Raw genomic sequence first — 24,600 nt, forward strand, 5'->3', positions numbered from 1 at the left:
AGGAGGGCGCGGCTGGACAAAGGGCAGGAGGAGGAGGGCGCAGCTGGGTAAAGGGCAGGAGGAGAGCGCGGCTGTGTGCAGGGCATAGGGCGCGGCTAGGCAGGAGGACGCGGCTGTGCAGAACAAAGCGCAGCAGGGGAAAGGAGGAAGGCGCGGCTGGGCAGAAGGAGGACGCGGCTGTGTGCAGGATAGAGGATGCGGCTGGGCAGAACGAGGAGGACGCGGCTGTGTGCAGGACAGAGGGCGTGGCTAGGCAGGAGAACGCGGCTCTGTGCAGGACAGAGGGCGCGGTTGGGCAGAAGGAGGAGGAAGCGACCGTGTGCAGGACAGAGGGCGTGGTTGAGCAGAGGGTAGGATGAGGGTGCGGCTGGGCAGAAGGAGGAGGACACGGCTGTGTGCAGGACAGAGGGCGCGGTTGGGCAGAGGGTAGGAGGAGAGTGTGGCTGGGCAGAAGGAGGACGCGGCTGTGTGCAGGACAGAGGGCGCGGTTGGGCAGAGGGTAGGAGGAGGGCACGGCTGGGCAGGAGGAGGAGGACACGGCTGTGTGCAGGACAGAGGGCGCGGTTGGGCAGAGGGTAGGAGGTGGGTGTGGCTGGGCAGGAGGAGGAGGGCTCGGGTTGGCGCACTGCAGATTTGAATATTCAGCTGAACTTCCTCTTTGCAGGAGTTGCGCACGAATCACTCTCGTCATGTTAAAGGGAAGTATCATGACAGCAGCTACGTAGAGCAACATGGACCCACCGGCCTGGTCTTGGCAAAAGGGGACCCACTTGGTGAATTTAATTTTGGCTCTACCATTGTTCTGGTGTTCGAGGGTCCTCGGGATTTTAAGTTCCATGTGAAGGATGGAGGAAGAATCTTTATGGGCGAAGCTCTAGGACTCCTATGACTTATTTTCCTTTCAACAGAACTTCGAATCAAGTGCAGGACACCCAGACATTTAAGTATTTTACTTTTTTAAGGTTTTTGTGCATTTAACATGATATTATAATAAAATCTAAAAATAGGTGAATTTATTGTCTCATACAAAAACATACAGTTGCTGACATCAGAATAGAGCTGCAAAGTGCTGCTCCAGACACAACACGGGTGTAAAGTGCCACGCGGGAGGACATGACACACGCCTGCAGACTGCGGTCACCTAGGAGTAGTCTCCTCGGGGCATTTTGCCATGCACAAGGGCATGTCTGATGGCCCATCGTAGACCGTACCTCTTCTTCTCTGTGGGGATCACATATGAGTTGGGCATTGGCAGAGCTCGTGGGAGAGGTAACGGTGGTGCCGACATCATCCTCTCGCGGACCCCCCAGCGTAGCTCCTTCCTACTCTTTTCCACAGACAACTGTAGGGCGTCCCAGCTTTGTTTGTATTCTTGGTAGCGTCCTACGGGATCTGAGCGCTGCCGGTACTGCTCAAGCAGGGAATAAGGCGGGATACGGATGAAAGATTTCGCGGCTTGTGACTCCGCACATGAGACTCTGGAATCTTCTAGTTCGGACTCAGCGGAAAGCAGAGACTCATCACACACTTGTACCTGCCCGTCACTTCTCCTCCGTAGCACCTTGCGAGTCAGAGCGGGCACCCTTGGCTTCCCGAGCACTTGAGCCCCCACTGTGACTGTGTGTTTCGTGTAGGAGTCCATATCTTCCCTGTGTGCTGGGGCCTTAAAAACACACTCCTGACTAGAAGCCGGCGCTGTCCATGCAGGAAGCTTGTCCCAACAAGGAGGGGCCCATTCACACACAGAAGTTCCACCATTCTCCTTCCCGAGATCTTCAGTGTCTTCACAGGATCCCGAGCAATCTTCCAGTACAGCTCGGCTGCGCATCAGAAACTCAAGGTCTTCTTTGAATTGTAGAAGCCTTGGCTGGGGAACAGAGGTGAATCCCAAAAGAGAGAGCTCAGAGCGCAGCTCCTCCTCCGAGACAGTCAGTGGAGCGCTCTGGAGAGAGCTGTCTGAGGAAAGCTCATGTAACCTGCCGGGGTTTGCTGTTCTGCTGGACAGAGACATGTCGCTGCTCAACACTGACATCTTACACTGCGGAGAAGACCCTGGAAAACACAGGAGAAGGGGAATCAGAGATGATCAAGACGGGCGCTCGCCCCAGGGATTGTTCACATGGGCTATCATATTGTCAAAAAGGAGCCGCCGGGGGAGGGGGCGCGGCCGCAGGGAGGAGCCGCCAGAGGAGGGGGCGCGGCCGCAGAGAGGAGCCGCCAGAGGAGGGGGCGCGGGGAGGAGCCGTCAGAGGAGGGGGCGAGGACGCAGGGAGGAGCCGCCAGAGGAGGGGGCGTGGGGAGGAGCCGTCAGAGGAGGGAGCGCAGCCAAACAGAGGAGCCATCAGAGGAGGGAGCGCGGACGCAGGGAGGAGCCGCAAGAGGAGGGGGCGCGGGGAGGAGCCGTCAGAGGAGGGGGCGCAGCCAAACAGAGGAGCCGTCAGAGGAGGGGGACGCGGACGCAGGGAGGAGCCGTCAGAGGAGGGGGGCGCGGACGCAGGGAGGAGCCGCCAGAGGAGGGGGCGCGGCCAAAGGGAGGAGCCACCAGAGGAGGGGGCGCGGCCGCAGGGAGGAGCCGCCAGAGGAGGGGGCGCGGCCAAACAGAGGAGCGGCCAGAGGAGGGGGCGCGGCCACAGGAAGGAGCCGCCAGAGGAGGGGGCGCGGGGAGGAGCCGTCAGAGGAGGGAGCGCAGCCAAACAGAGGAGCCATCAGAGGAGGGGGCGCGGGGAGGAGCAGTCAGAGGAGGGGGCGAGGACGCAGGGAGGAGCCGCCAGAGGAAGGGGCGCGGGGAGGAGCCGTCAGAGGAGGGGGCGCAGCCAAACAGAGGAGCCATCAGAGGAGGGAGCGCGGACGCAGGGAGGAGCCGTCAGAGGAGGGGGAGCGGACGCAGGGAGGAGCCGCCAGAGGAGGGGGCGCGGGGAGGAGCCGTCAGAGGAGGGGGCGCAGCCAAACAGAGGAGCCATCAGAGGAGGGAGCGCGGACGCAGGGAGGAGCCGTCAGAGGAGGGGGGCGCGGCCGCAGGGAGGAGCCGTCAGAGGAGGGGGGCGCGGCCGCAGGGAGGAGCCGTCAGAGGAGGGGGCGCGGCCAAAGGGAGGAGCCGCCAGAGGAGGGGGCGCGGCCAAAGGGAGAAGCCGCCAGAGGAGGGGGCGCGGCCGCAGGGAGGAGCCGCCAGAGGAGGGGGCGCGGCCAAACGGAGGAGTCGCCAGAGGAGGGGGCGCGGCCGCAGGAAGGAGCCGCCAGAGGAGGGGGCGCGGGGAGGAGCCGTCAGAGGAGGGAGCGCAGCCAGAGGAGCCATCAGAGGAGGGGGCGCGGGGAGGAGCAGTCAGAGGAGGGGGCGAGGACGCAGGGAGGAGCCGCCAGAGGAAGGGGCGCGGGGAGGAGCAGTCAGAGGAAGGGGCGCGGGGAGGAGCAGTCAGAGGAAGGGGCGAGGACGCAGGGAGGAGCCGCCAGAGGAAGGGGCGCGGGGAGGAGCCGTCAGAGGAGGGGGCGCAGCCAAACAGAGGAGCCATCAGAGGAGGGAGCGCGGACGCAGGGAGGAGCCGTCAGAGGAGGGGGAGCGGACGCAGGGAGGAGCCGTCAGAGGAGGGGGGCGCGGACGCAGGGAGGAGCCGCCAGAGGAGGGGACGCGGGGAGGAGCCGCCAGAGGAGGGGGCACGGACGCAGGGAGGAGCCATCAGAGGAGAGGGCGCAGCCAAACAGAGGAGCAATCAGAGGAGGGAGCGCGGACGCAGGGAGGAGCCGTCAGAGGAGGGGGGCGCGGACGCAGGGAGGAGCCGTCAGAGGAGGGGGGCGCGGACGCAGGGAGGAGCCGTCAGAGGAGGGGGGCGCGGACGCAGGGAGGAGCCGTCAGAGGAGGGGGGCGCGGACGCAGGGAGGAGCCGCCAGAGGAGGGGGGCGCGGCCGCAGGGAGGAGCCGCCAGAGGAGGGGGGCGCGGCCGCAGGGAGGAGCCGCCAGAGGAGGGGGGCGCGGCCGCAGGGAGGAGCCGCCAGAGGGGGCGCGGCCGCAGGGAGGAGCCGCCAGAGGAGGGGGCGCAGCCAAACAGAGGAGCCGCCAGAGGAGGGGGCGCGGCCACAGGAAGGAGCCGCCAGAGGAGGGAGCGCGGCCACAGGAAGGAGCCGCCAGAGGAGGGGGCGCGGGGAGGAGCCGTCAGAGGAGGGGGCGCAGCCAAACAGAGGAGCCATGAGAGGAGGGGGCGCGGGGAGGAGCAGTCAGAGGAGGGGGCGAGGACGCAGGGAGGAGCCGCCAGAGGAGGGGACGCGGGGAGGAGCTGCCAGAGGAGGGGGCACGGACGCAGGGAGGAGCCATCAGAGGAGGGGGCGCAGGGAGGAGCCGCCAGAGGAGGGGACGCGGGGAGGAGCCGCCAGAGGAGGGGGCGCGGAGAGGAGCCATCAGAGGAGGGGGCGCGGACGCAGGGAGGAGACGCCAGAGGAGGGGGCGCGGACGCAGGGAGGAGACGCCAGAGGAGGGGGCGCGGGGAAGAGCCGCCAGAGGAGGGGGAGCAGCCAAACAGAGGAGCCGCCAGAGGAGGGAGCGCGGCCGCAGGGAGGAGCCATCAGAGGAGGGGGCGCGGACGCAGGGAGGAGCCATCAGAGGAGGGGGCGCGGACGCAGGGAGGAGCCATCAGAGGAGGGGGCGAGGGGAGGAGCCGCCAGAGGAGGGGGCGCGGGCGCAGAGAGGAGCCATCAGAGGAGGAGGAGGGGACGCGGGGAGGAGCCGCCAGAGGAGGGAGCGCGGCCGCAGGGAGGAGCCGCCAGAGGAGGGGGCGCGGCCGCAGGGAGGAGCCGCCAGAGGAGGGGGCGCGGCCGCAGGGAGGAGCCGCCAGAGGAGGGGGGCGCGGCCGCAGGGAGGAGCCGCCAGAGGAGGGGGCGCGGCCGCAGGGAGGAGCCGTCAGAGGAGGGGGCGCGGCCGCAGGGAGGAGCCGCCAGAGGAGGGGGCGCGGCCGCAGGGAGGAGCCGCCAGAGGAGGGGGCGCGGCCGCAGGGAGGAGCCGCCAGAGGAGGGGGCGCGGCCGCAGGGAGGAGCCGCCAGAGGAGGGGGCGCGGCCGCAGGGAGGAGCCGCCAGAGGAGGGGGCGCGGGGAAGAGCCGCCAGAGGAGGGGGAGCAGCCAAACAGAGGAGCCGCCAGAGGAGGGAGCGCAGCCGCAGGGATGAGCCGCCAGAGGGGGGGCGCGGCCGCAGGGAGGAGCCGCCAGAGGAGGTGGCGCGGCCGCAGGGAGGAGCCGCCAGAGGAGGTGGCGCGGCCGCATGGAGGAGCCGCCAGAGGAGGGGGCGCGGGCGCAGAGAGGAGCCGCCAGAGGAGGGGGCGCGGGCGCAGAGAGGAGCCGCCAGAGGAGGGGGGCGAGGCCGCAGGGAGGAGCCGCCAGAGGAGGGGGCGCGGCCGCAGGGAGGAGCCGCCAGAGGAGGGGGCGCGGCCGCAGGGAGGAGCCGCCAGAGGAGGGGGCGCGGCCGCAGGGAGGAGCCGCCAGAGGAGGGGGCGCGGCCGCAGGGAGGAGCCGCCAGAGGAGGGGGCGCGGCCGCAGGGAGGAGCCGCCAGAGGAGGGGGCGCGGCCGCAGGGAGGAGCCGCCAGAGGAGGGGGCGCGGCCGCAGGGAGGAGCCGCCAGAGGAGGGGGCGCGGCCGCAGGGAGGAGCCGCCAGAGGAGGGGGCGCGGCCGCAGGGAGGAGCCGCCAGAGGAGGGGGCGCGGCCGCAGGGAGGAGCCGCCAGAGGAGGGGGCGCGGCCGCAGGGAGGAGCCGCCAGAGGAGGGGGCGCGGGGAGGAGCCGTCAGAGGAGGGGGCGCGGGGAGGAGCCACCAGAGGAGGGGGCGCGGGGAGGAGCCACCAGAGGAGGGGGCGCGGGGAGGAGCCGCCAGAGGAGGGGGCACGGACGCAGGGAGGAGCCGTCAGAGGGGGCGCGGGGAGGAGCCGCCAGAGGAGGGGGCGCGGGCGCAGAGAGGAGCCATCAGAGGAGGAGGAGGGGACGCGGGGAGGAGCCGCCAGAGGAGGGAGCGCGGCCACAGGGAGGAGCCGCCAGAGGAGGGGGCGCGGCCGCAGGGAGGAGCCGCCAGAGGAGGGGGCGCGGCCGCAGGGAGGAGCCGCCAGAGGAGGGGGCGCGGCCGCAGGGAGGAGCCGCCAGAGGAGGGGGCGCGGCCGCAGGGAGGAGCCGCCAGAGGAGGGGGAGCGGCCACACAGAGGAGGGGGAGCGGCCACACAGAGGAGGGGGAGCGGCCACACAGAGGAGGGGGAGCGGCCACACAGAGGAGGGGGAGCGGCCACACAGAGGAGCCGTCAGGGGAGGGGGAGCAGCCACACAGAGGAGCCGTCAGAGGAGGGGGAGCAGCCACACAGAGGAGCCGTCAGAGGAGGGGGAGCAGCCACACAGAGGAGCCATCAGAGGAGGGGGAGCAGCCACACAGAGGAGCCATCAGAGGAGGGGGAGCAGCCACACAGAGGAGGGGGAGCAGAGGAGGGGGAGCAGCCACACAGAGGAGGGGGAGCAGCCACACAGAGGAGCCGTCAGAGGAGGGGGAGCAGCCACACAGAGGAGCCATCAGAGGAGGGGGAGCAGCCACACAGAGGAGCCATCAGAGGAGGGGGAGCAGAGGAGGGGGAGCAGCCACACAGAGGAGGGGGAGCAGCCACACAGAGGAGGGGGAGCAGCCACACAGAGGAGGGGGAGCAGCCACACAGAGGAGGGGGAGCAGCCACACAGAGGAGCCATCAGGGGAGGGGGAGCAGCCACACAGAGGAGCCGTCAGGGGAGGGGGAGCAGCCACACAGAGGAGCCATCAGAGGAGGGGGAGCAGCCACACAGAGGAGCCATCAGAGGAGGGGGAGCAGCCACACAGAGGAGCCATCAGAGGAGAGGGAGCAGCCACACAGAAGAGCCATCAGAGGAGGGGGAGCAGCCACACAGAGGAGGGGGAGCAGCCACACAGAGGAGCCATCAGAGGAGGGGGAGCAGCCACACAGAGGAGGGGGAGCAGCCACACAGAGGAGGGGGAGCAGCCACACAGAGGAGGGGGAGCAGCCACACAGAGGAGCCATCAGAGGAGGGGGAGCAGCCACACAGAGGAGGGGGAGCAGCCACACAGAGGAGCCATCAGAGGAGGGGGAGCAGCCACACAGAGGAGCCATCAGAGGAGGGGGAGCAGCCACACAGAGGAGCCATCAGAGGAGGGGGAGCAGCCACACAGAGGAGCCATCAGAGGAGGGGGAGCAGCCACACAGAGGAGCCATCAGAGGAGGGGGAGCAGCCACACAGAGGAGTCATCAGAGGAGGGGGAGCAGCCACACAGAGGAGCCATCAGAGGAGGGGGAGCAGCCACACAGAGGAGCCATCAGAGGAGGGGGAGCAGCCACACAGAAGAGGGGGAGCAGCCACACAGAAGAGGGGGAGCAGCCACACAGAAGAGGGGGAGCAGCCACACAGAGGAGCCGTCGGGAGAAGGGGCGCAGCCGCACAGAGGAGCCGTCGGGGGAGGGGGCACAGCCACATTCCGCCGGCCTCCTCGCTGCTTTGTTAACTGATGAATAAGAAACAGATTTCAGCCGTCTCCTGATGCGCACTAAACAATCTAGAGAGCTGCTCAGGAAATAAATCATTATTAATATGATTGGGGCCCATGCCCCTCACTCTGTGCTGCGCTCCCCTCCTCTCCTGTCTCCGCTGAGCTCCACTCTCCTCCGCTCCTGTCCCCGCTCTATGCTCCGCTCGCGTCCCCGCACTGTGCTCCGCTCTGCTCTCCTCCGCTCCTATACCCGCTCTGTGCTCCGCTCTCCTCTGCTCCTGTCCCCGCTCTCCTATGTTCTGTGTTCCGCTCTCCTCCGCTCCTGTCCCCGCTCTGTGCTCCGCTCGCCTCCGCTCCTGTCCCTGCTCTCCTATGTTCTGTGCTCCGCCCTCCTCCGCTCCTGTCCCTGCTCTCCTATGCTCTGTGCTCCGCTCGCCTCCGCTCCTGTCCCTGCTCTCCTATGTTCTGTGCTCCGCCCTCCTCCGCTCCTGTCCCTGCTCTCCTATGTTCTGTGCTCCGCCCTCCTCCGCTCCTGTCCCTGCTCTCCTATGCTCTGTGCTCCGCTCGCCTCCGCTCCTGTCCCCGCTCTCCTATGCTCTGTGCTCCGCTCGCCTCCGCTCCTGTCCCCGCTCTCCTATGCTCTGTGCTCCGTTCTCCTCCGCTCCTGTCCCCGCCCTCCTCCGCTCCTGTCCCTGCTCTCCTATGCTCTGTGCTCCGCCCTCCTCCCCTATGCTCTGTGCTCCGCTCTCCTCCGCTCCTGTCCCCGCTCTGTGCTCCGTTCCCCTCCGCTCCTGTCCCCGCTCTGTGCTCCGTTCCCCTCCGCTCCTGTCCCCGCTCTCCTATGCTCTGTGCTCCGCCCTCCTCCGCTCCTGTCCCTGCTCTCCTATGCTCTGTGCTCCGCTCTTGTCCCCGCTCTGTGCTCCGTTCCTCTCCGCTCCTGTCCCTGCTATACTATGCTCTGTGCTCCGCTCACCTCCGGTCCGTGCTCCGCTCCTGTCCCCGCTCTCCTATGCTCTGTGCTCCGCTCTCCTCCGCTCCTGTCCCCGGTCTGTGCTCCGCTCTCCTCCGCTCTCCTCCGCTCCTGTCCCCGCTCTCCTATGTTCTGTTCTCCTCCGCTCCTGTCCCCGCTCTGTGCTCCGCTCGCCTCCGCTCTTGTCCCTGCTCTCCTATGCTCTGTGCTCCGCCCTCCTCCGCTCCTGTCCCTGCTCTCCTATGCTCTGTGCTCCGCTCGCCTCCGCTCCTGTCCCCGCTCTGTGCTCCGCTCCTGTCCCTGCTCTCCTATGCTCTGTGCTCAGCTCTCCTCCGCTCCTGTCCCCGCTCTCCTATGCTCTGTGCTCCGCCCTCCTCCGCTCCTGTCCCTGCTCTCCTATGCTCTGTGCTCCGCCCTCCTCCGCTCCTGTCCCTGCTCTCCTATGCTCTGTGCTCCGCCCTCCTTCGCTCCTGTCCCTGCTCTCCTATGCTCTGTGCTCCGCTCGCCTCCGCTCCTGTCCCTGCTCTCCTATGCTCTGTGCTCCGCTCTCCTCCGCTCCTGTCCCCGCTCTGTGCTCCGTTCCCCTCCGCTCCTGTCCCCGCTCTCCTATGCTCTGTGCTCCGCCCTCCTCCGCTCCTGTCCCTGCTCTCCTATGCTTTGTGCTCCGCTCGCCTCCGCTCCTGTCCCCGCTCTGTGCTCCGCTCCTGTCCCTGCTCTCCTATGCTCTGTGCTCCGCTCTCCTCCTGTCCCCGCTCTCCTATGCTCTGTGCTCCGCTCTCCTCCGCTCCTATCCCCGCTCTCCTATGTTCTGTGCTCCGCCCTCCTCCGCTCCTGTCCCTGCTCTCCTATGCTCTGTGCTCCGCCCTCCTCCGCTCCTGTCCCTGCTCTCCTATGCTCTGTGCTCCGCTCGCCTCCGCTCCTGTCCCCGCTCTGTGCTCCGCTCCCCTCCTGTCCCTGCTCTCCTATGCTCTGTGCTCCGCTCTCCTCCGCTCCTGTCCCCGCTCTGTGCTCCGTTCCCCTCCGCTCCTGTCCCCGCTCTCCTCCGCTCCTGTCCCTGCTCTCCTATGCTCTGTGCTCCGCTCGCCTCCGCTCCTGTCCCCGCTCTGTGCTCCGCTCCTGTCCCTGCTCTCCTATGCTCTGTGCTCCGCTCTTGTCCCCGCTCTGTGCTCCGTTCCCCTCCGCTCCTGTCCCTGCTCTCCTATGCTCTGCTCATCTCCGGTCCGTGCTCCGCTCCTGTCCCCGCTCTCCTATGCTCTGTGCTCCGCTCTCGTCCCCGCTACTGTCCCTGCTCTCCTATACTCTGTGCTCCGCTCCTGTCCCTGCTCTCCTATGCTCTGTGCTCCGCTCTCCTCCGCTCCTGTCCCCGCTCTGTGCTCCGCTCTCCTCCCCTCCTGTCCCCGCTCTGTGCTCCGCTCTCCTCCCCTCCTGTCCCCGCTTTGTGCTACCCTCTCCTCCGCTCCTGTCCCTGCTCTCCTATGCTCTGTGCTCTGCTCGCCTCAGCTCCTGTCCCCACTCTCCTATGCTCTGTGCTCCACTCTCCTATGCTCTGTGCTCCACTCTCCTCCGCTCCTGTCCCCGCTCTCCTATGCTCTGTGCTCCGCTCTCCTCCGCTCCTGTCCCAGCTCTAGGCTCCCTTCTCCTCCTCTGCTGTCTCCGCTCTGTGCTCGCTCCTGTCCCTGCTCTCCTATGCTCTGTGCTCCGCTCTCCTCCGCTCTTGTCCCCGCTCTGTGCTCCGCTCCTGTCCCTGCTCTCCTATGCTCTGTGCTCCACTCTCCTCCGCTCCTGTCCCTGCTCTCCTATGCTCTGTGCTCCGCTCCTGTCCCTGCTCTCCTATGCTCTGTGCTCCGCTCGCCTACGCTCCTGTCCCCGCTCCGCTCCTGATCCCGCTCTGTGCTCCGCTCTCCTCCGCTCCTGTCCCCGCTCTATGCTCTGTGCTCCGCTCTTGTCCCCGCTCTCCTATGCTGTGCTCCATTCTTGTCCCCGCTCTTTGCTCCGCTCTCCTCCGCTCCAGTCCCCGGCTCTCATCCGCTCCAGTCCCCACTCTCCTATGCTCTTTGCTCAGCTCTCCTCCGCTCTGTGCTCCGCTCCTGGCCCCGCTCTCCTCGACTCCTGTCCCCGCTCTGTGCTCCGCTCTCCTCTGCTTTCGTCCCCGCTCTGTGCTCCGCTCTCCTCCGCTCCTGTCCTTGCTCTGTGCTCCGCCCTCCTCGGCTCCTGTCCCCGCTCTCCTATGCTCTGTGCTCCGCTCTCCTCCGCTCCTGTCCCTGCTCTCCTATGCTCTGTGCTCCGCTCGCCTCCGCTCCTGTCCCTGCTCTCCTATGCTCTGTGCTCCGCTCTCCTCCGCTCCTGTCCCAGCTCTGTGCTCCGCTCTCCTCCGCTCCTGATCCCGCTCTGTGCTCCGCTCTCCTCCGCTCCTGTCCCCGCTCTGTGCTCCGCTCCTGTCCCTGCTCTGTGCTCTGCTCTCCTCCGCTCCAGTCCCCACTCTCCTATGCTCTTTGCTCCGCTCTCCTCCGCTCTGTGCTCCGCTTTCCTCTGCTTTTGTCCCCACTCTGTGCTCCGGTCTCCTCCGCTCCTGTCCCCGATCTGTGCTCCGCTCTCCTCCACTCCTGTCCACGCTCTGTGCTCCGCTCTCCTCCGCTCCTGTCCCCGCTCTCCTCCGCTCCTGGCCCCGCTCTCCTATGCTCTGTGCTCCGCTCTTGTCCCCTCTCTTTGCTCCGCTCTCCTCCGCTCCTGTCCCCGCTCTCCTATGCTCTGTGCGCCGCTCTATTCCCCGATCTTTGCTCCGTTCTCCTATACTCTTTGCTCCGCTCTCCTCCGCTCCTGTCCCCGCTCTCCTCCGCTCCTGATCCCGCTCTGTGCTCCGCTCTCCTCCGCTCCAGTCCCCACTCTCCTATGCTCTTTGCTCAGCTCTCCTCCGCTTTGTGCTCCGCTCCTGGCCCCGCTCTCCTCTGCTTTCGTCCCCGCTCTGTGCTCCGCTCTCCTCCGCTCCTGTCCTTGCTCTGTGCTCCGCCCTCCTCGGCTCCTGTCCCCGCTCTCCTATGCTCTGTGCTCCGCTCTCCTCCGCTCCTGTCCCTGCTCTCCTATGCTCTGTGCTCCGCTCTCCTCCGCTCCTGTCCCAGCTCTGTGCTCCGCTCCTGATCCCGCTCTGTGCTCCGCTCTCCTCTCCGCTCCTGTCCCTGCTCTCCTCCGCTCCTGGCCCTGCTCTGTGCTCTGCTCTCCTCCGTTCCTGTCCCCGCTCTCCTATGCTCTGTGCTCCGCTCTTGTCCCCGCTCTTTGCTCCGCTCTCCTCCGCTTTTGTCCCCACTCTCCTATGCTCTTTGCTCCGCTCTCCTCCGCTTTTGTCCCCACTCTGTGCTCCGGTCTCCTCCGCTCCTGTCCCCGCTCTGTGCTCTGCTCTCCTCCGCTCCTGTCCCCGCTCTCCTCCGCTCCTGGCCCCGCTCTCCTATGCTCTGTGCTCCGCTCTTGTCACCTCTCTTTGCTCCGCTCTCCTCCGCTCCTGTCCCCGTTCTCCTATGCGCTGTGCGCCGCTCTATTCCCCGATCTTTGCTCCGTTCTCCTATACTCTTTGCTCCGCTCTCCTCCGCTCCTGTCCCCGCTCTCCTCCGCTCCTGATCCCGCTCTGTGCTCCGCTCTCCTCCGCTCCTGGCCCCGCTCTCCTATGCTCTGTGCTCCGCTCCTGTCCCCGCTCTCCTATGCTCTGTGCTCCGCTCTTGTCCCCACTCTTTGCTCCGCTCTCCTATGCTCTTTGCTCCGCTCTCCTCCGCTCCTGTCCCCGCTCTCCTATACTCTTTGCTCCGCTCTCCTCCGCTCCTGGCCCCGTTCTGTGCTCCGCACTCCTCCGCTCCTGTCCCCGCTCTGTGCTCCGCACTCCTCCGCTCCTGTCCCCGCTCTCCTCCGCTCTGTGCTCCGCTCTTGGCCACGCTCTCCTCTGCTCCTGTCCCCACTCGCCTCCGCTCCTGTCCCCACTCCTGTCCTCGCTCTGTGCTCCGCTCCTGTCCCCGCTCTGTGCTCCGCTCACCTCCGGTCCGTGCTCGGCTCCTGTCCCCGCTCTCTTATGCTCTGTGCTCCGCTCGCCTCCGCTCCTGTCCCCGCTCCTGTCCCAGCTCTGTGCTCCGCTCTCCTATGCTCTGTGCTCCGCTCTCCTCCCCTCCTGTCTCCGCTCCCCTCCTGTCCCCGCTTTGTGCTCCCCTCTCCTCCGCTCCTGTCCCTGCTCTCCTATGCTCTGTGCTCCGCTCGCCTCCGCTCCTGTCCCCGCTCTTGTCCCTGCTCCGCTCTCATGTCTCCGCTCTGTGCTCCGCTCCTGTCCCTGCTCTCCTATGCTCTGTGCTCCGCTCCTGTCCCCGCTCTGTGCTCCGCTTGCCTCAGCTCCTGTCCCCGATTTGTGCTCCGCTCCTGTCCCTGCTCTCCTATGCTCTGTGCTCCGCTCCTGTCCCTGCTCTGTGCTCCGCTCCTGTCCCTACTCTCCTATGCTCTGTGCTCCGCTCGCATCCATACTCTCCTATGCTCTGTGCTCCGCTCCTGATCCCGCTCCTGTCCCCGCTCTCCTCCGCTCCTGTCCCCGCTCTCCTCCGCTCCTGTCCCCGCTCTCCTTCGCTCCTGTCCATGCTCGGTGCTCCGCTCTTGTCCCCGCTGTGCTCCGCTCTCCACCGCTCCTGTCCCCGCTCTGTGCTCCGCTCTCCTATGCGCTTTGCTCCGCTCTTGTCCCCGCTCCTGTCCCCGTTCTCCTCCGCTCTGTGCTCCGCTCTCTTCCCTGCTCCGCTCTCCTCCGCTCCTGTTCCCGCTCTGTGCTCCGCTCTCCTCCGCTCCTGTTCCCGCTCTGTGCTCCGCTCCTGTTCCTGCTGTGCTCCGCTCCTGTCCCCGCTCTGTGCTCCGCTCTCCTCCGCTCCTGTCCCCGCTCTGTGCTCCGCTCTCCTCCGCTCCTGTCCCCGCTCTGTGCTCCGCTCTTGTCCCCGCTCTGTGCTCCGCTCTCCTCCGCGCTCTGTGCTCCGCTCTCCTCCGCTCCTGTCCCCGCTCTGTGCTCCGCTCCTGTCCCCGCTCTGTGCTCCGCTCCCCTCCGCTCCTGTCCCTGCTCTGTGCTCCTCTCTCCTCCGCTCCTGTCCCTGCTCTGTGCTCCTCTCTCCTCCGCTCCTGTCCCCGCTCTGTGCTCCACTCACCTCTGCTCCTGTCCCCGCTCTGTGCTCCTCTCTCCTCCGCTCCTGTCCCCGCTCTGTGCTCCGCTCACCTCCGCTCCTGTCCCCGCTCTGTGCTCCGCTCACCTCCGCTCCTGTCCCCGCTCTGTGCTCCGCTCACCTCCGCTCCTGTCCCCGCTCTGTGCTCCGCTCACCTCCGCTCCTGTCCCCGCTCTGTGCTCCGCTCACCTCCGCTCCTGTCCCCGCTCTGTGCTCCGCTCACCTCCGCTCCTGTCCCCGCTCTGTGCTCCGCTCACCTCCGCTCCTGTCCCCGCTCACCTCCGCTCCTGTCCTCGCTCTGTGCTCCTCTCTCCTCCGCTCCTGTCCCCGCTCTGTGCTCCGCTCTCCTCCGCTCCTGTCCTATGCTCTGTGCTCCTGTCTCCGCTCTGTGCTCCGCTCTCCTCCGCTCCTGTCTCCGCTCTGTGCTCCGCTCCTGTCTCCCGCGCCATCTTTACCTCTCCTGCTGCCGCTCCTGTCCTATGCTCTGTGCTCCTGTCTCCGCTCCTGTCCCCGCTCTGTGCTCCTCTCTCCTCCGCTCCTGTCCCCGCTCTGTGCTCCGCTCCTGTCCCCGCTCTGTCCCCCGCGCCATCTTTACCTCTCCTGCTGCCGCTCCTGTCCTATGCTCTGTGCACCGCTCTCCTCCGCTCCTGTCCCCGCTCTGTGCTCCGCTCTCCTCCGCTCCTGTCCCCGCTCTGGGCTCCGCTCCTGTCTCCGCTCTGTGCTCCGCTCTCCTCCGCTCTGTGCTCCGCTCTCCTCTGCTCCTGTCCCCGCTCTGTGCTCCTCTCTCCTCCGCTCCTGTCCCCGCTCTGTGCTCCGCTCCTGTCCCCGCTCTGTGCTCCTCTCTCCTCCGCTCCTGTCCCCGCTCTGTGCTCCGCTCCTGTCCCCGCTCTGTGCTCCGCTCCTGTCCCCGCTCTGTGCTCCTCTCTCCTCCGCTCCTGTCCCCGCTCTGTGCTCCGCTCTCCTCCGCTCCGTGCTCCTCTCTCCTCCGCTCCTGTCCCCGCTCTGTGCTCCGCTCTCCTCCGCTCCTGTCCCCGCTCTGTGCTCCTCTCTCCTCCGCTCCTGTCCCCGCTCTGTGCTCCTCTCTCCTCCGCTCCTGTCCCCGCTCTGTGCTCCTCTCTCCTCCGCTCCTGTCCCCGCTCTGTGCTCCTCTCTCCTCCGCTCCTGTCCCCGCTCTGTGCTCCGCTCTCCTCCGCTCCTGTCCCCGCTCTGTGCTCCTCTCTCCTCCGCTCCTGTCTCCTCTCTCCTCCGCTCCTGTCCCCGCTCTGTGCTCCTCTCTCCTCCGCTCTGTGCTCCGCTCTGTGCTCCGCTCTCCTCCGCTCCTGTCCCCGCTCTGTGCTCCGCTCTCCTCCGCTCCTGTCCCCGCTCTGTGCTCCGCTCTCCCCCGCTCCTGTCCCCGCTCTGTGCTCCTGTCTCCGCTCTGTGCTCCGCTCTCCTCCGCTCCTGTCCCCGCTCTGTGCTCCTCTCTCCCCCGCTCCTGTCCCCGCTCTGTGCTCCTGTCTCCGCTCTGGGCTCCGCTCCTGTCCCCGCTCTGTGCTCCTGTCTCCGCTCTGTGCTCCGCTCCTGTCCCCGCTCTGTCCTCCGCTCTGGGCTCCGCTCTCCCCCGCTCCTGTCCCCGCTCTGTGCTCCTGTCTCCGCTCTGTGCTCCGCTCCTGTCCCCGCTCTGTGCTCCGCTCTCCCCCGCTCCTGTCCCCGCTCTGTGCTCCGCTCTCCCCCGCTCCTGTCCCCGCTCTGTGCTCCGCTCTCCCCCGCTCCTGTCCCCGCTCTGTGCTCCGCTCTCCCCCGCTCCTGTCCCCGCTCTGTGCTCCGCTCTCCCCCGCTCCTGTCCCCGCTCTGTGCTCCGCTCTCCCCCGCTCCTGTCCCCGCTCTGTGCTCCTCTCTCCTCCGCTCCTGTCCCCGCTCTGTGCTCCGCTCTCCTCCGCTCCTGTCCCCGCTCTGTGCTCCTCTCTCCTCCGCTCCTGTCCCCGCTCTGTGCTCCTCTCTCCTCCGCTCCTGTCCCCGCTCTGTGCTCCTCTCTCCTCCGCTCCTGTCCCCGCTCTGTGCTCCTCTCTCCTCCGCTCCTGTCCCCGCTCTGTGCTCCGCTCTCCTCCGCTCCTGTCCCCGCTCTCCTCCGCTCCTGTCCCCGCTCTGTGCTCCTCTCTCCTCCGCTCCTGTCCCCGCTCTGTGCTCCGCTCTCCTCCGCTCCTGTCCCCGCTCTGTGCTCCTCTCTCCTCCGCTCCTGTCTCCTCCGCTCCTGTCCCCGCTCTGTGCTCCTCTCTCCTCCGCTCCTGGCTCCGCTCTGTGCTCCGCTCTCCCCCGCTCCTGTCCCCGCTCTGTGCTCCTGTCTCCGCTCTGTGCTCCGCTCTCCTCCGCTCCTGTCCCCGCTCTGTGCTCCGCTCCTGTCCCCGCTCTGTGCTCCGCTCTCCCCCGCTCCTGTCCCCGCTCTGTGCTCCTGTCTCCGCTCTGTGCTCCGCTCTCCTCCGCTCCTGTCCCCGCTCTGTGCTCCTCTCTCCCCCGCTCCTGTCCCCGCTCTGTGCTCCTGTCTCCGCTCTGGGCTCCGCTCCTGTCCCCGCTCTGTGCTCCTGTCTCCGCTCTGTGCTCCGCTCCTGTCCCCGCTCTGTCCTCCGCTCTGGGCTCCGCTCTCCCCCGCTCCTGTCCCCGCTCTGTGCTCCTGTCTCCGCTCTGTGCTCCGCTCCTGTCCCCGCTCTGTGCTCCGCTCTCCCCCGCTCCTGTCCCCGCTCTGTGCTCCGCTCTCCCCCGCTCCTGTCCCCGCTCTGTGCTCCGCTCTCCCCCGCTCCTGTCCCCGCTCTGTGCTCCGCTCTCCCCCGCTCCTGTCCCCGCTCTGTGCTCCGCTCTCCCCCGCTCCTGTCCCCGCTCTGTGCTCCGCTCTCCCCCGCTCCTGTCCCCGCTCTGTGCTCCTCTCTCCTCCGCTCCTGTCCCCGCTCTGTGCTCCGCTCTCCTCCGCTCCTGTCCCCGCTCTGTGCTCCTCTCTCCTCCGCTCCTGTCCCCGCTCTGTGCTCCTCTCTCCTCCGCTCCTGTCCCCGCTCTGTGCTCCTCTCTCCTCCGCTCCTGTCCCCGCTCTGTGCTCCTCTCTCCTCCGCTCCTGTCCCCGCTCTGTGCTCCGCTCTCCTCCGCTCCTGTCCCCGCTCTCCTCCGCTCCTGTCCCCGCTCTCCTCCGCTCCTGTCCCCGCTCTGTGCTCCTCTCTCCTCCGCTCCTGTCCCCGCTCTGTGCTCCGCTCTCCTCCGCTCCTGTCCCCGCTCTGTGCTCCTCTCTCCTCCGCTCCTGTCTCCTCTCTCCTCCGCTCCTGTCCCCGCTCTGTGCTCCTCTCTCCTCCGCTCCTGGCTCCGCTCTGTGCTCCGCTCTCCCCCGCTCCTGTCCCCGCTCTGTGCTCCTGTCTCCGCTCTGTGCTCCGCTCTCCTCCGCTCCTGTCCCCGCTCTGTGCTCCGCTCTCCTCCGCTCCTGTCCCCGCTCTGTGCTCCGCTCTCCCCCGCTCCTGTCCCCGCTCTGTGCTCCGCTCTCCCCCGCTCCTGTCCCCGCTCTGTGCTCCTGTCTCCGCTCTGTGCTCCTCTCTCCCCCGCTCCTGTCCCCGCTCTGTGCTCCTGTCTCCGCTCTGGGCTCCGCTCCTGTCCCCGCTCTGTGCTCCTGTCTCCGCTCCTGTCCCCGCTCTGTCCTCCGCTCTGGGCTCCGCTCTCCCCCGCTCCTGTCCCCGCTCTGTGCTCCTGTCTCCGCTCTGTGCTCCGCTCCTGTCCCCGCTCTGTGCTCCGCTCTCCCCCGCTCCTGTCCCCGCTCTGTGCTCCGCTCCTGTCCCCGCTCTGTGCTCCGCTCTCCCCCGCTCCTGTCCCCGCTCTGTGCTCCGCTCTCCCCCGCTCCTGTCCCCGCTCTGTGCTCCGCTCTCCCCCGCTCCTGTCCCCGCTCTGTGCTCCGCTCTCCCCCGCTCCTGTCCCCGCTCTGTGCTCCTCTCTCCTCCGCTCCTGTCCCCGCTCTGTGCTCCGCTCTCCCCCGCTCCTGTCCCCGCTCTGTGCTCCGCTCTCCTCCGCTCCTGTCCCCGCTCTGTGCTCCTCTCTCCTCCGCTCCTGTCCCCGCTCTGTGCTCCTCTCTCCTCCGCTCCTGTCCCCGCTCTGTGCTCCTCTCTCCTCCGCTCCTGTCCCCGCTCTGTGCTCCTCTCTCCTCCGCTCCTGTCCCCGCTCTGTGCTCCGCTCTCCCCCGCTCCTGTCCCCGCTCTGTGCTCCTCTCTCCTCCGCTCCTGTCCCCGCTCTGTGCTCCTCTCTCCCCCGCTCCTGTCCCCGCTCTGTGCTCCTCTCTCCTCCGCTCCTGTCCCCGCTCTGTGCTCCTCTCTCCTCCGCTCCTGTCCCCGCTCTGTGCTCCTCTCTCCTCCGCTCCTGTCCCCGCTCTGTGCTCCTCTCTCCCCCGCTCCTGTCCCCGCTCTGTGCTCCTCTCTCCTCCGCTCCTGTCCCCGCTCTGTGCTCCTCTCTCCTCCGCTCCTGTCCCCGCTCTGTGCTCCTCTCTCCTCCGCTCCTGTCCCCGCTCTGTGCTCCGCTCTCCCCCGCTCCTGTCCCCGCTCTGTTCTCCGCTCTCCTCCGCTCCTGTCCCCGCTCTGTGCTCCGCTCTCCCCCACTCCTGTCCCCGCTCTGTGCTCCGCTCTCCTCCGCTCCTGTCCCCGCTCTGTGCTCCTCTCTCCTCCGCTCCTGTCCCCGCTCTGTGCTCCTCTCCTGTCCCCGCTCTGTGCTCCTCTCTCCCCCGCTCCTGTCCCCGCTCTGTGCTCCGCTCTCCTCCGCTCCTGTCCCCGCTCTGTGCTCCTCTCTCCCCCGCTCCTGTCCCCGCTCTGTGCTCCTCTCTCCTCCGCTCCTGTCCCCGCTCTGTGCTCCGCTCTCCTCCGCTCCTGTCCCCGCTCTGTGCTCCTCTCTCCTCCGCTCCTGTCCCCGCTCTGTGCTCCTCTCTCCTCCGCTCCTGTCCTCGCTCTGTGCTCCTCTCTCCTCCGCTCCTGTCCCCGCTCTGTGCTCCGCTCTCCTCCGCTCCTGTCCCCGCTCTGTGCTCCTCTCTCCTCCGCTCCTGTCCCCGCTCTGTGCTCCGCTCTCCTCCGCTCCTGTCCCCGCTCTGTGCTCCGCTCTCCCCCGCTCCTGTCCCCGCTCTGTGCTCCTCTCTCCTCCGCTCCTGTCCCCGCTCTGTGCTCCTCTCTCCCCCGCTCCTGTCCCCGCTCTGTGCTCCTCTCTCCTCCGCTCCTGTCCCCGCTCTGTGCTCCGCTCTCCCCCGCTCCTGTCCCCGCTCTGTGCTCCTCTCTCCTCCGCTCCTGTCCCCGCTCTGTGCTCCTCTCTCCTCCGCTCCTGTCCCCGCTCTGTGCTCCTCTCTCCTCCGCTCCTGTCCCCGCTCTGTGCTCCTCTCTCCTCCGCTCCTGTCCCCGCTCTGTGCTCCTCTCCCCTCCGCTCCTGTCCCCGCTCTGTGCTCCGCTCCTGTCCCCGCTCTGTGCTCCTCTCTCCTCCGCTCCTGTCCCCGCTCTGTGCTCCGCTCCTGTCCCCGCTCTGTGCTCCTCTCTCCTCCGCTCCTGTCCCCGCTCTGTGCTCCGCTCCTGTCCCCGCTCTGTGCTCCTCTCTCCTCCGCTCCTGTCCCCGCTCTCCTCCGCTCCTGTCCCCGCTCTGTCCTCCGCTCCGGTCCCCCGCGCCATCTTTACCTCTCCTGCTGCCGCTCCTGTGTAACGGCCGCTCTCACTCCTCCCTGCTGACGTCACGGGGCAGCGTCGTTTCAATATCGGCGTCTCCTGGCAACCAGAGGACGTCATCATCAGGGGCCGGAAAAGAGGCCTGTGTGCACGTGCCGAGCAGTGTGACGTCTACGGCGGCCGGGAAGGTGCACGGTAGGTCCAAGTCATCAGTGTAGAGCCGCCCAGAGAGGGGTCAGCCCCCGTATATACAGTTCACCTCCGACAGTGGGCGGCATAATGGCGCATAATCAGTTACCGTAGTGCAAAGTCTCATCTGGTGACCGCTCGTCGCCTCCATCATCAGTATCTGGTGACCGCTCGTCGCCTCCATCATCAGTATTTGGTGACCGCTCGTCGCTTCCATCATCAGTATCTGGTGACCGCTCGTCGCCTCCATCATCAGTATCTGGTGACTGCTCGTCGCCTCCATCATCAGTATCTGGTGACTGCTCGTCGCCTCCATCATCAGTATCTGGTGACTGCTCGTCGCCTCCATCATCAGTATCTGGTGACTGCTCGTCGCCTCCATCATCAGTATCTGGTGACTGCTCGTCGCTTCCATCATCAGTATCTGGTGACCGCTCGTCGCCTCCATCATCAGTATCTGGTGACTGCTCGTCGCCTCCATCATCAGTATCTGGTGACTGCTCGTCGCCTCCATCATCAGTATCTGGTGACTGCTCGTCGCCTCCATCATCAGTATCTGGTGACTGCTCGTCGCCTCCATCATCAGTATCTGGTGACTGCTCGTCGCCTCCATCATCAGTATCTGGTGACCGCTCGTCGCCTCCATCATCAGTATCTGGTGACTGCTCGTCGCCTCCATCATCAGTATCTGGTGACTGCTCGTCGCCTCCATCATCAGTATCTGGTGACTGCTCGTCGCCTCCATCATCAGTATCTGGTGACTGCTCGTCGCCTCCATCATCAGTATCTGGTGACTGCTCGTCGCCTCCATCATCAGTATCTGGTGACTGCTCGTCGCCTCCATCATCAGTATCTGGTGACTGCTCGTCTCCTCCATCATCAGTATCTGGTGACTGCTCGTCGCCTCCATCATCAGTATCTGGTGACCGCCCGTCGCCTCCATCATCAGTATCTGGTGACCGCCCGTCGCCTCCATCATCAGTATCTGGTGACTGCTCGTCGCCTCCATCATCAGTATCTGGTGACTGCTCGTCGCCTCCATCATCAGTATCTGGTGACTGCTCGTCGCCTCCATCATCAGTATCTGGTGACTGCTCGTCTCCTCCATCATCAGTATCTGGTGACTGCTCGTCGCCTCCATCATCAGTATCTGGTGACCGCCCGTCGCCTCCATCATCAGTATCTGGTGACTGCTCGTCGCCTCCATCATCAGTATCTGGTGACTGCTCGTCGCCTCCATCATCAGTATCTGGTGACTGCTCGTCGCCTCCATCATCAGTATCTGGTGACTGCTCGTCGCCTCCATCATCAGTATCTGGTGACTGCTCGTCGCCTCCATCATCAGTATCTGGTGACTGCCCGTCGCCTCCATCATCAGTATCTGGTGACTGCTCGTCGCCTCCATCATCAGTATCTGGTGACTGCTCGTCTCCTTCATCATCAGTATCTGGTGACTGCTCGTCGCCTCCATCATCAGTATCTGGTGACTGCTCGTCGCCTCCATCATCAGTATCTGGTGACTGCTCGTCGCCTCCATCATCAGTATCTGGTGACTGCTCGTCGCCTCCATCATCAGTATCTGGTGACTGCTCGTCGCCTCCATCATCAGTATCTGGTGACTGCTCGTCGCCTCCATCATCAGTATCTGGTGACTGCTCGTCGCCTCCATCATCAGTATCTGGTGACTGCTCGTCGCCTCCATCATCAGTATCTGGTGACTGCTCGTCGCCTCCATCATCAGTATCTGGTGACTGCTCGTCGCCTCCATCATCAGTATCTGGTGACTGCTCGTCGCCTCCATCATCAGTATCTGGTGACTGCTCGTCGCCTCCATCATCAGTATCTGGTGACTGCTCGTCGCCTCCATCATCAGTATCTGGTGACTGCTCGTCGCCTCCATCATCAGTATCTGGTGACTGCTCGTCGCCTCCATCATCAGTATCTGGTGACTGCTCGTCGCCTCCATCATCAGTATCTGGTGACTGCTCGTCGCCTCCATCATCAGTATCTGGTGACTGCTCGTCGCCTCCATCATCAGTATCTGGTGACTGCTCGTCGCCTCCATCATCAGTATCTGGTGACCGCTCGTCGCCTCCATCATCAGTATCTGGTGACTGCTCGTCGCCTCCATCATCAGTATCTGGTGACTGCTCGTCGCCTCCATCATCAGTATCTGGTGACTGCTCGTCGCCTCCATCATCAGTATCTGGTGACTGCTCGTCGCCTCCATCATCAGTATCTGGTGACTGCTCGTCGCCTCCATCATCAGTATCTGGTGACTGCTCGTCGCCTCCATCATCAGTATCTGGTGACTGCTCGTCGCCTCCATCATCAGTATCTGGTGACTGCTCGTCGCCTCCATCATCAGTATCTGGTGACTGCTCGTCGCCTCCATCATCAGTATCTGGTGACTGCTCGTCGCCTCCATCATCAGTATCTGGTGACCGCCTGTCGCCTCCATCATCAGTATCTGGTGACTGCTCGTCGCCTCCATCATCAGTATCTGGTGACCGCCTGTCGCCTCCATCACTTCTTCTCGTCACTTGTACACTGGTTATGGAGGAGCTCAGCATACATTTTTGCCAAACATCTTGGAGACCGGACCCCAGATCACAACCATATAATTTCCTTTTATAGTTTCCGAAAAGACTCAAATCCAGTTCAGCGCCTCGTACTTTCCCGTGCGGCTCCTGAGGGGAGGTGTGACTCACGAACCCCAGATGGAGTCACCAAAGTGGTGCCAAAAACTGTGCGCGAGGTCCTAACGTTATGCTGATGCCAACCCGAGAAGATGACCCCCCCACCCCACCCCACCCCACCCCACCCCACCCCACCCCAGTCCACTGAGATACATCTGGCGGCTTTCGCGTTGGGCTCGGATCTGGTGGTTTTGGCGTTGTGCTCGGATCCAATCTGGCGGTTTTGGCATTGTGCTCGGATCGGTTTTGGCGTTGTGCTCGGATCGGTTTTGGCGGTGTGCTCGGATCGGATCTGGCGGTTTTGGCATTGTGCTCAGATCTGACGGTGTTGGCGTTGTGCTCGGATCGGATCTCACGGTGTGCTCGGATCTGATCTGGTGGTTTTGGCGTTGTGCTCGGATCTGACGGTGTTGGCGTTGTGATCGGATCTGACGGTGTGATCGGATCTGACAGTTTTGGCGGTGTGCTCGGATCGGATCTGACGGTTATGGCATTGTGCTCGGATCGGATCTGACGGTTTTGGCGTTGTGATCGGATCTGACTGTGTGCTTGGATTGGATCTGACGATTTTGGCGTTGTGCTCGGATCGGATCTGATGGTTTTGGCGTTGTGATCGGAACGTATCTGGCGGTTTTGGCGGTATACTCGGATCGGATCTGGCGGTTTTGGCGGTGTGCTTGGATCGGATCTGGCGGTTTTGGCGTTGTGCTCGGATCGGATCTGGCGGGTTTGGCGTTGTGCTCGGATCGGATCTGGCGGTTTTGGCATTATGCTTGGATCGGATCTGGCGGTTTTGGCGTTGTGCTCGGATCGGATCTGGCGGTTTTGGCGTTTAATAATCACCTCGGCAGGTTAACGATGAAGCAATATTTTATTCCTTACATCCAAGGTAATGCAGCAATTCCAGGTAAATGTCCAAAATACAGTTGTCGGTCCACAATCCTCCATACTTCAGATAAAACGATGGAAGCACAAGTATCCAGTATGTCATAGAAAATATTAAGAATTTCTCCAACCCCCCCCCCAATACCATTTGTCAAGGGAACAGGAGCAGACACTCTGGCCTGCTGCTCTATGCAAATCACTGTACACAGGTGAGGTGGCCAGCTCAATTGTCCATTCTAATTAGCATACGAATGTAGTTGTAGTTGCACAGGTGTCAGGGACTCTGAGAGATGACACCAGTGAGATCACACAATATCCCACCGCTGCCGTCACTGTCACAGGATTGTCAGGGATTCGTGCTCACACGATCCCAATTACCCACTACTTAGCTATCAGCAAGCGAGCAGAGAGCGTATGGCGTACACACCTCCGGCTTCCAACGCATGGAATATGTGTATACTCCCCCGTACGGCCACTGCCAGCTTCACAATAGCTCAATTACGATTATTCGCTGCCACCACCGATCAATTTTAAAATATAATACAGGCCTGATTGGACACCTGCTTTCTATTAGCGTATATGGCTTCGGGGGAGGAATGATTACAGAGCAAAAGAAACAGGACTATTAAATTTTATATTTAATCCAAAATGGAGACAGTGTTTATGAAAAAATATCCAAAATGTTTTACTAAAGGAGACATTACAATACAGAATATACAGTTACACAAAATAAATAGTATTAAAGAAGAACTTACTAAAAAGATCGCAGAGACCATTCCATTTAGCTGGAGGGGAGGCGCTCCAATTGACCGTTATCGAACATGACCCGTGCTATATGAAATATATACTCCCAGCGTGGGTACTGACCCATCCTTGGCTGGGTCTTTTATGTCGAAGGGGGATCCTGCCCACACACCCCCTGTGATGACAAGACGTGGGCTGGGATCCAGCCTTCATATTTTTATTTAAATATTTAACTTCTACAATAACTTATCGCTGGTTGATCGCAGAAGCTTGCAAGTGATGCCATATTCTTTATTACGAATTTACCTTTCCTTAGAGACTACACATGGCATAGCTGCGGTCCGTTATTCTGGTACTTTTGTGCCACAGCTCACTGGAGGGCTCACAGCTACGGAAAACTATGCGTATTGTTCCTTAGCTGACTCTGCCACTAAAATTTTGTAAAAAAACCAGACAATGTGAACTGAGGTCTAAGATGGCAGACATACAAGAAACAGAGGCATGTTCACACTAGCAAAAAAGAAGCAAGACAAAAATATATCTCATACCCTACCATAATTATATATAAATGTAAAGCAAAGTTGCATAATAAATATAGGGTACTTAGTGAACTATTTTTGATCAAAAAAAGTATACAAGCCGTCCCACCAGCGGCAAGGTGACCCTAAATTGGGACGGTACCTATACTGCCTATATTAAAAACCTTACTGTATATCAAAGTTGAAGTAATGCATATAAAAGGGTAGACAAATAGGACCGGGTCCCAACTCCAGACCACCTAGGCCCGTGGTAAGCTACATATATACCAATCAGCTCAACAAAGGGCATGCCACAC

General features: G+C 64.3%; 3 protein-coding genes across 4 annotated transcripts in view; 2 read left to right on the forward strand and 1 right to left on the reverse strand.

Annotated features, from left to right (window-relative positions):
- LOC141162699 (phosphatidylserine decarboxylase proenzyme, mitochondrial-like) overlaps positions 1-1,012 on the forward strand; it is a 76,823-nt gene extending 75,811 nt beyond the window's left edge. The window contains exon 8 of the mRNA XM_073649064.1: positions 665-1,012. Coding sequence (XP_073505165.1) covers positions 665-889 — 225 coding nt within the window. The 3' untranslated portion in view covers positions 890-1,012. The remainder of the gene's footprint in view (positions 1-664) is intronic.
- Positions 936-19,395, reverse strand: HYLS1 (HYLS1 centriolar and ciliogenesis associated). 2 transcript variants are annotated; one of them, XM_073649065.1, is made up of 2 exons: positions 19,261-19,395; positions 936-2,052 (listed from the first exon to the last, which is right to left on the reverse strand). In XM_073649065.1, the coding sequence occupies exon 2, from the start codon at positions 2,030-2,032 to the stop codon at positions 1,142-1,144; it is 891 nt and encodes a 296-aa protein (XP_073505166.1). In that variant the 5' UTR covers positions 2,033-2,052; positions 19,261-19,395; the 3' UTR covers positions 936-1,141. The 2 variants fall into 2 exon arrangements, with proteins under 2 accessions (XP_073505166.1, XP_073505167.1); XM_073649066.1 differs by lacking the exon at positions 19,261-19,395 and adding an exon at positions 14,074-14,110.
- The window catches only part of PUS3 (pseudouridine synthase 3), a 68,871-nt gene continuing 63,586 nt past the window's right edge, over positions 19,316-24,600 (forward strand). Inside the window, exon 1 of the mRNA XM_073649063.1 lies at positions 19,316-19,443. The gene's annotated coding sequence lies outside the window, so the exon portion shown is untranslated. The remainder of the gene's footprint in view (positions 19,444-24,600) is intronic.

The sequence above is a fragment of the Phyllobates terribilis genome, unplaced genomic scaffold, assembly GCF_046119375.1.
Source record: "Phyllobates terribilis strain yellow unplaced genomic scaffold, ASM4611937v1 Scaffold_9__5_contigs__length_417890890, whole genome shotgun sequence".
Lineage (NCBI taxonomy): Eukaryota > Metazoa > Chordata > Amphibia > Anura > Dendrobatidae > Phyllobates > Phyllobates terribilis.

What these genes read in the sequence shown, in the direction of transcription:
- HYLS1 (XM_073649065.1), bottom strand. Translation starts at nt 2,032, where the DNA reads ATGTCAGTGTTGAGCAGCGACATGTCTCTGTCCAGCAGAACAGCAAAC.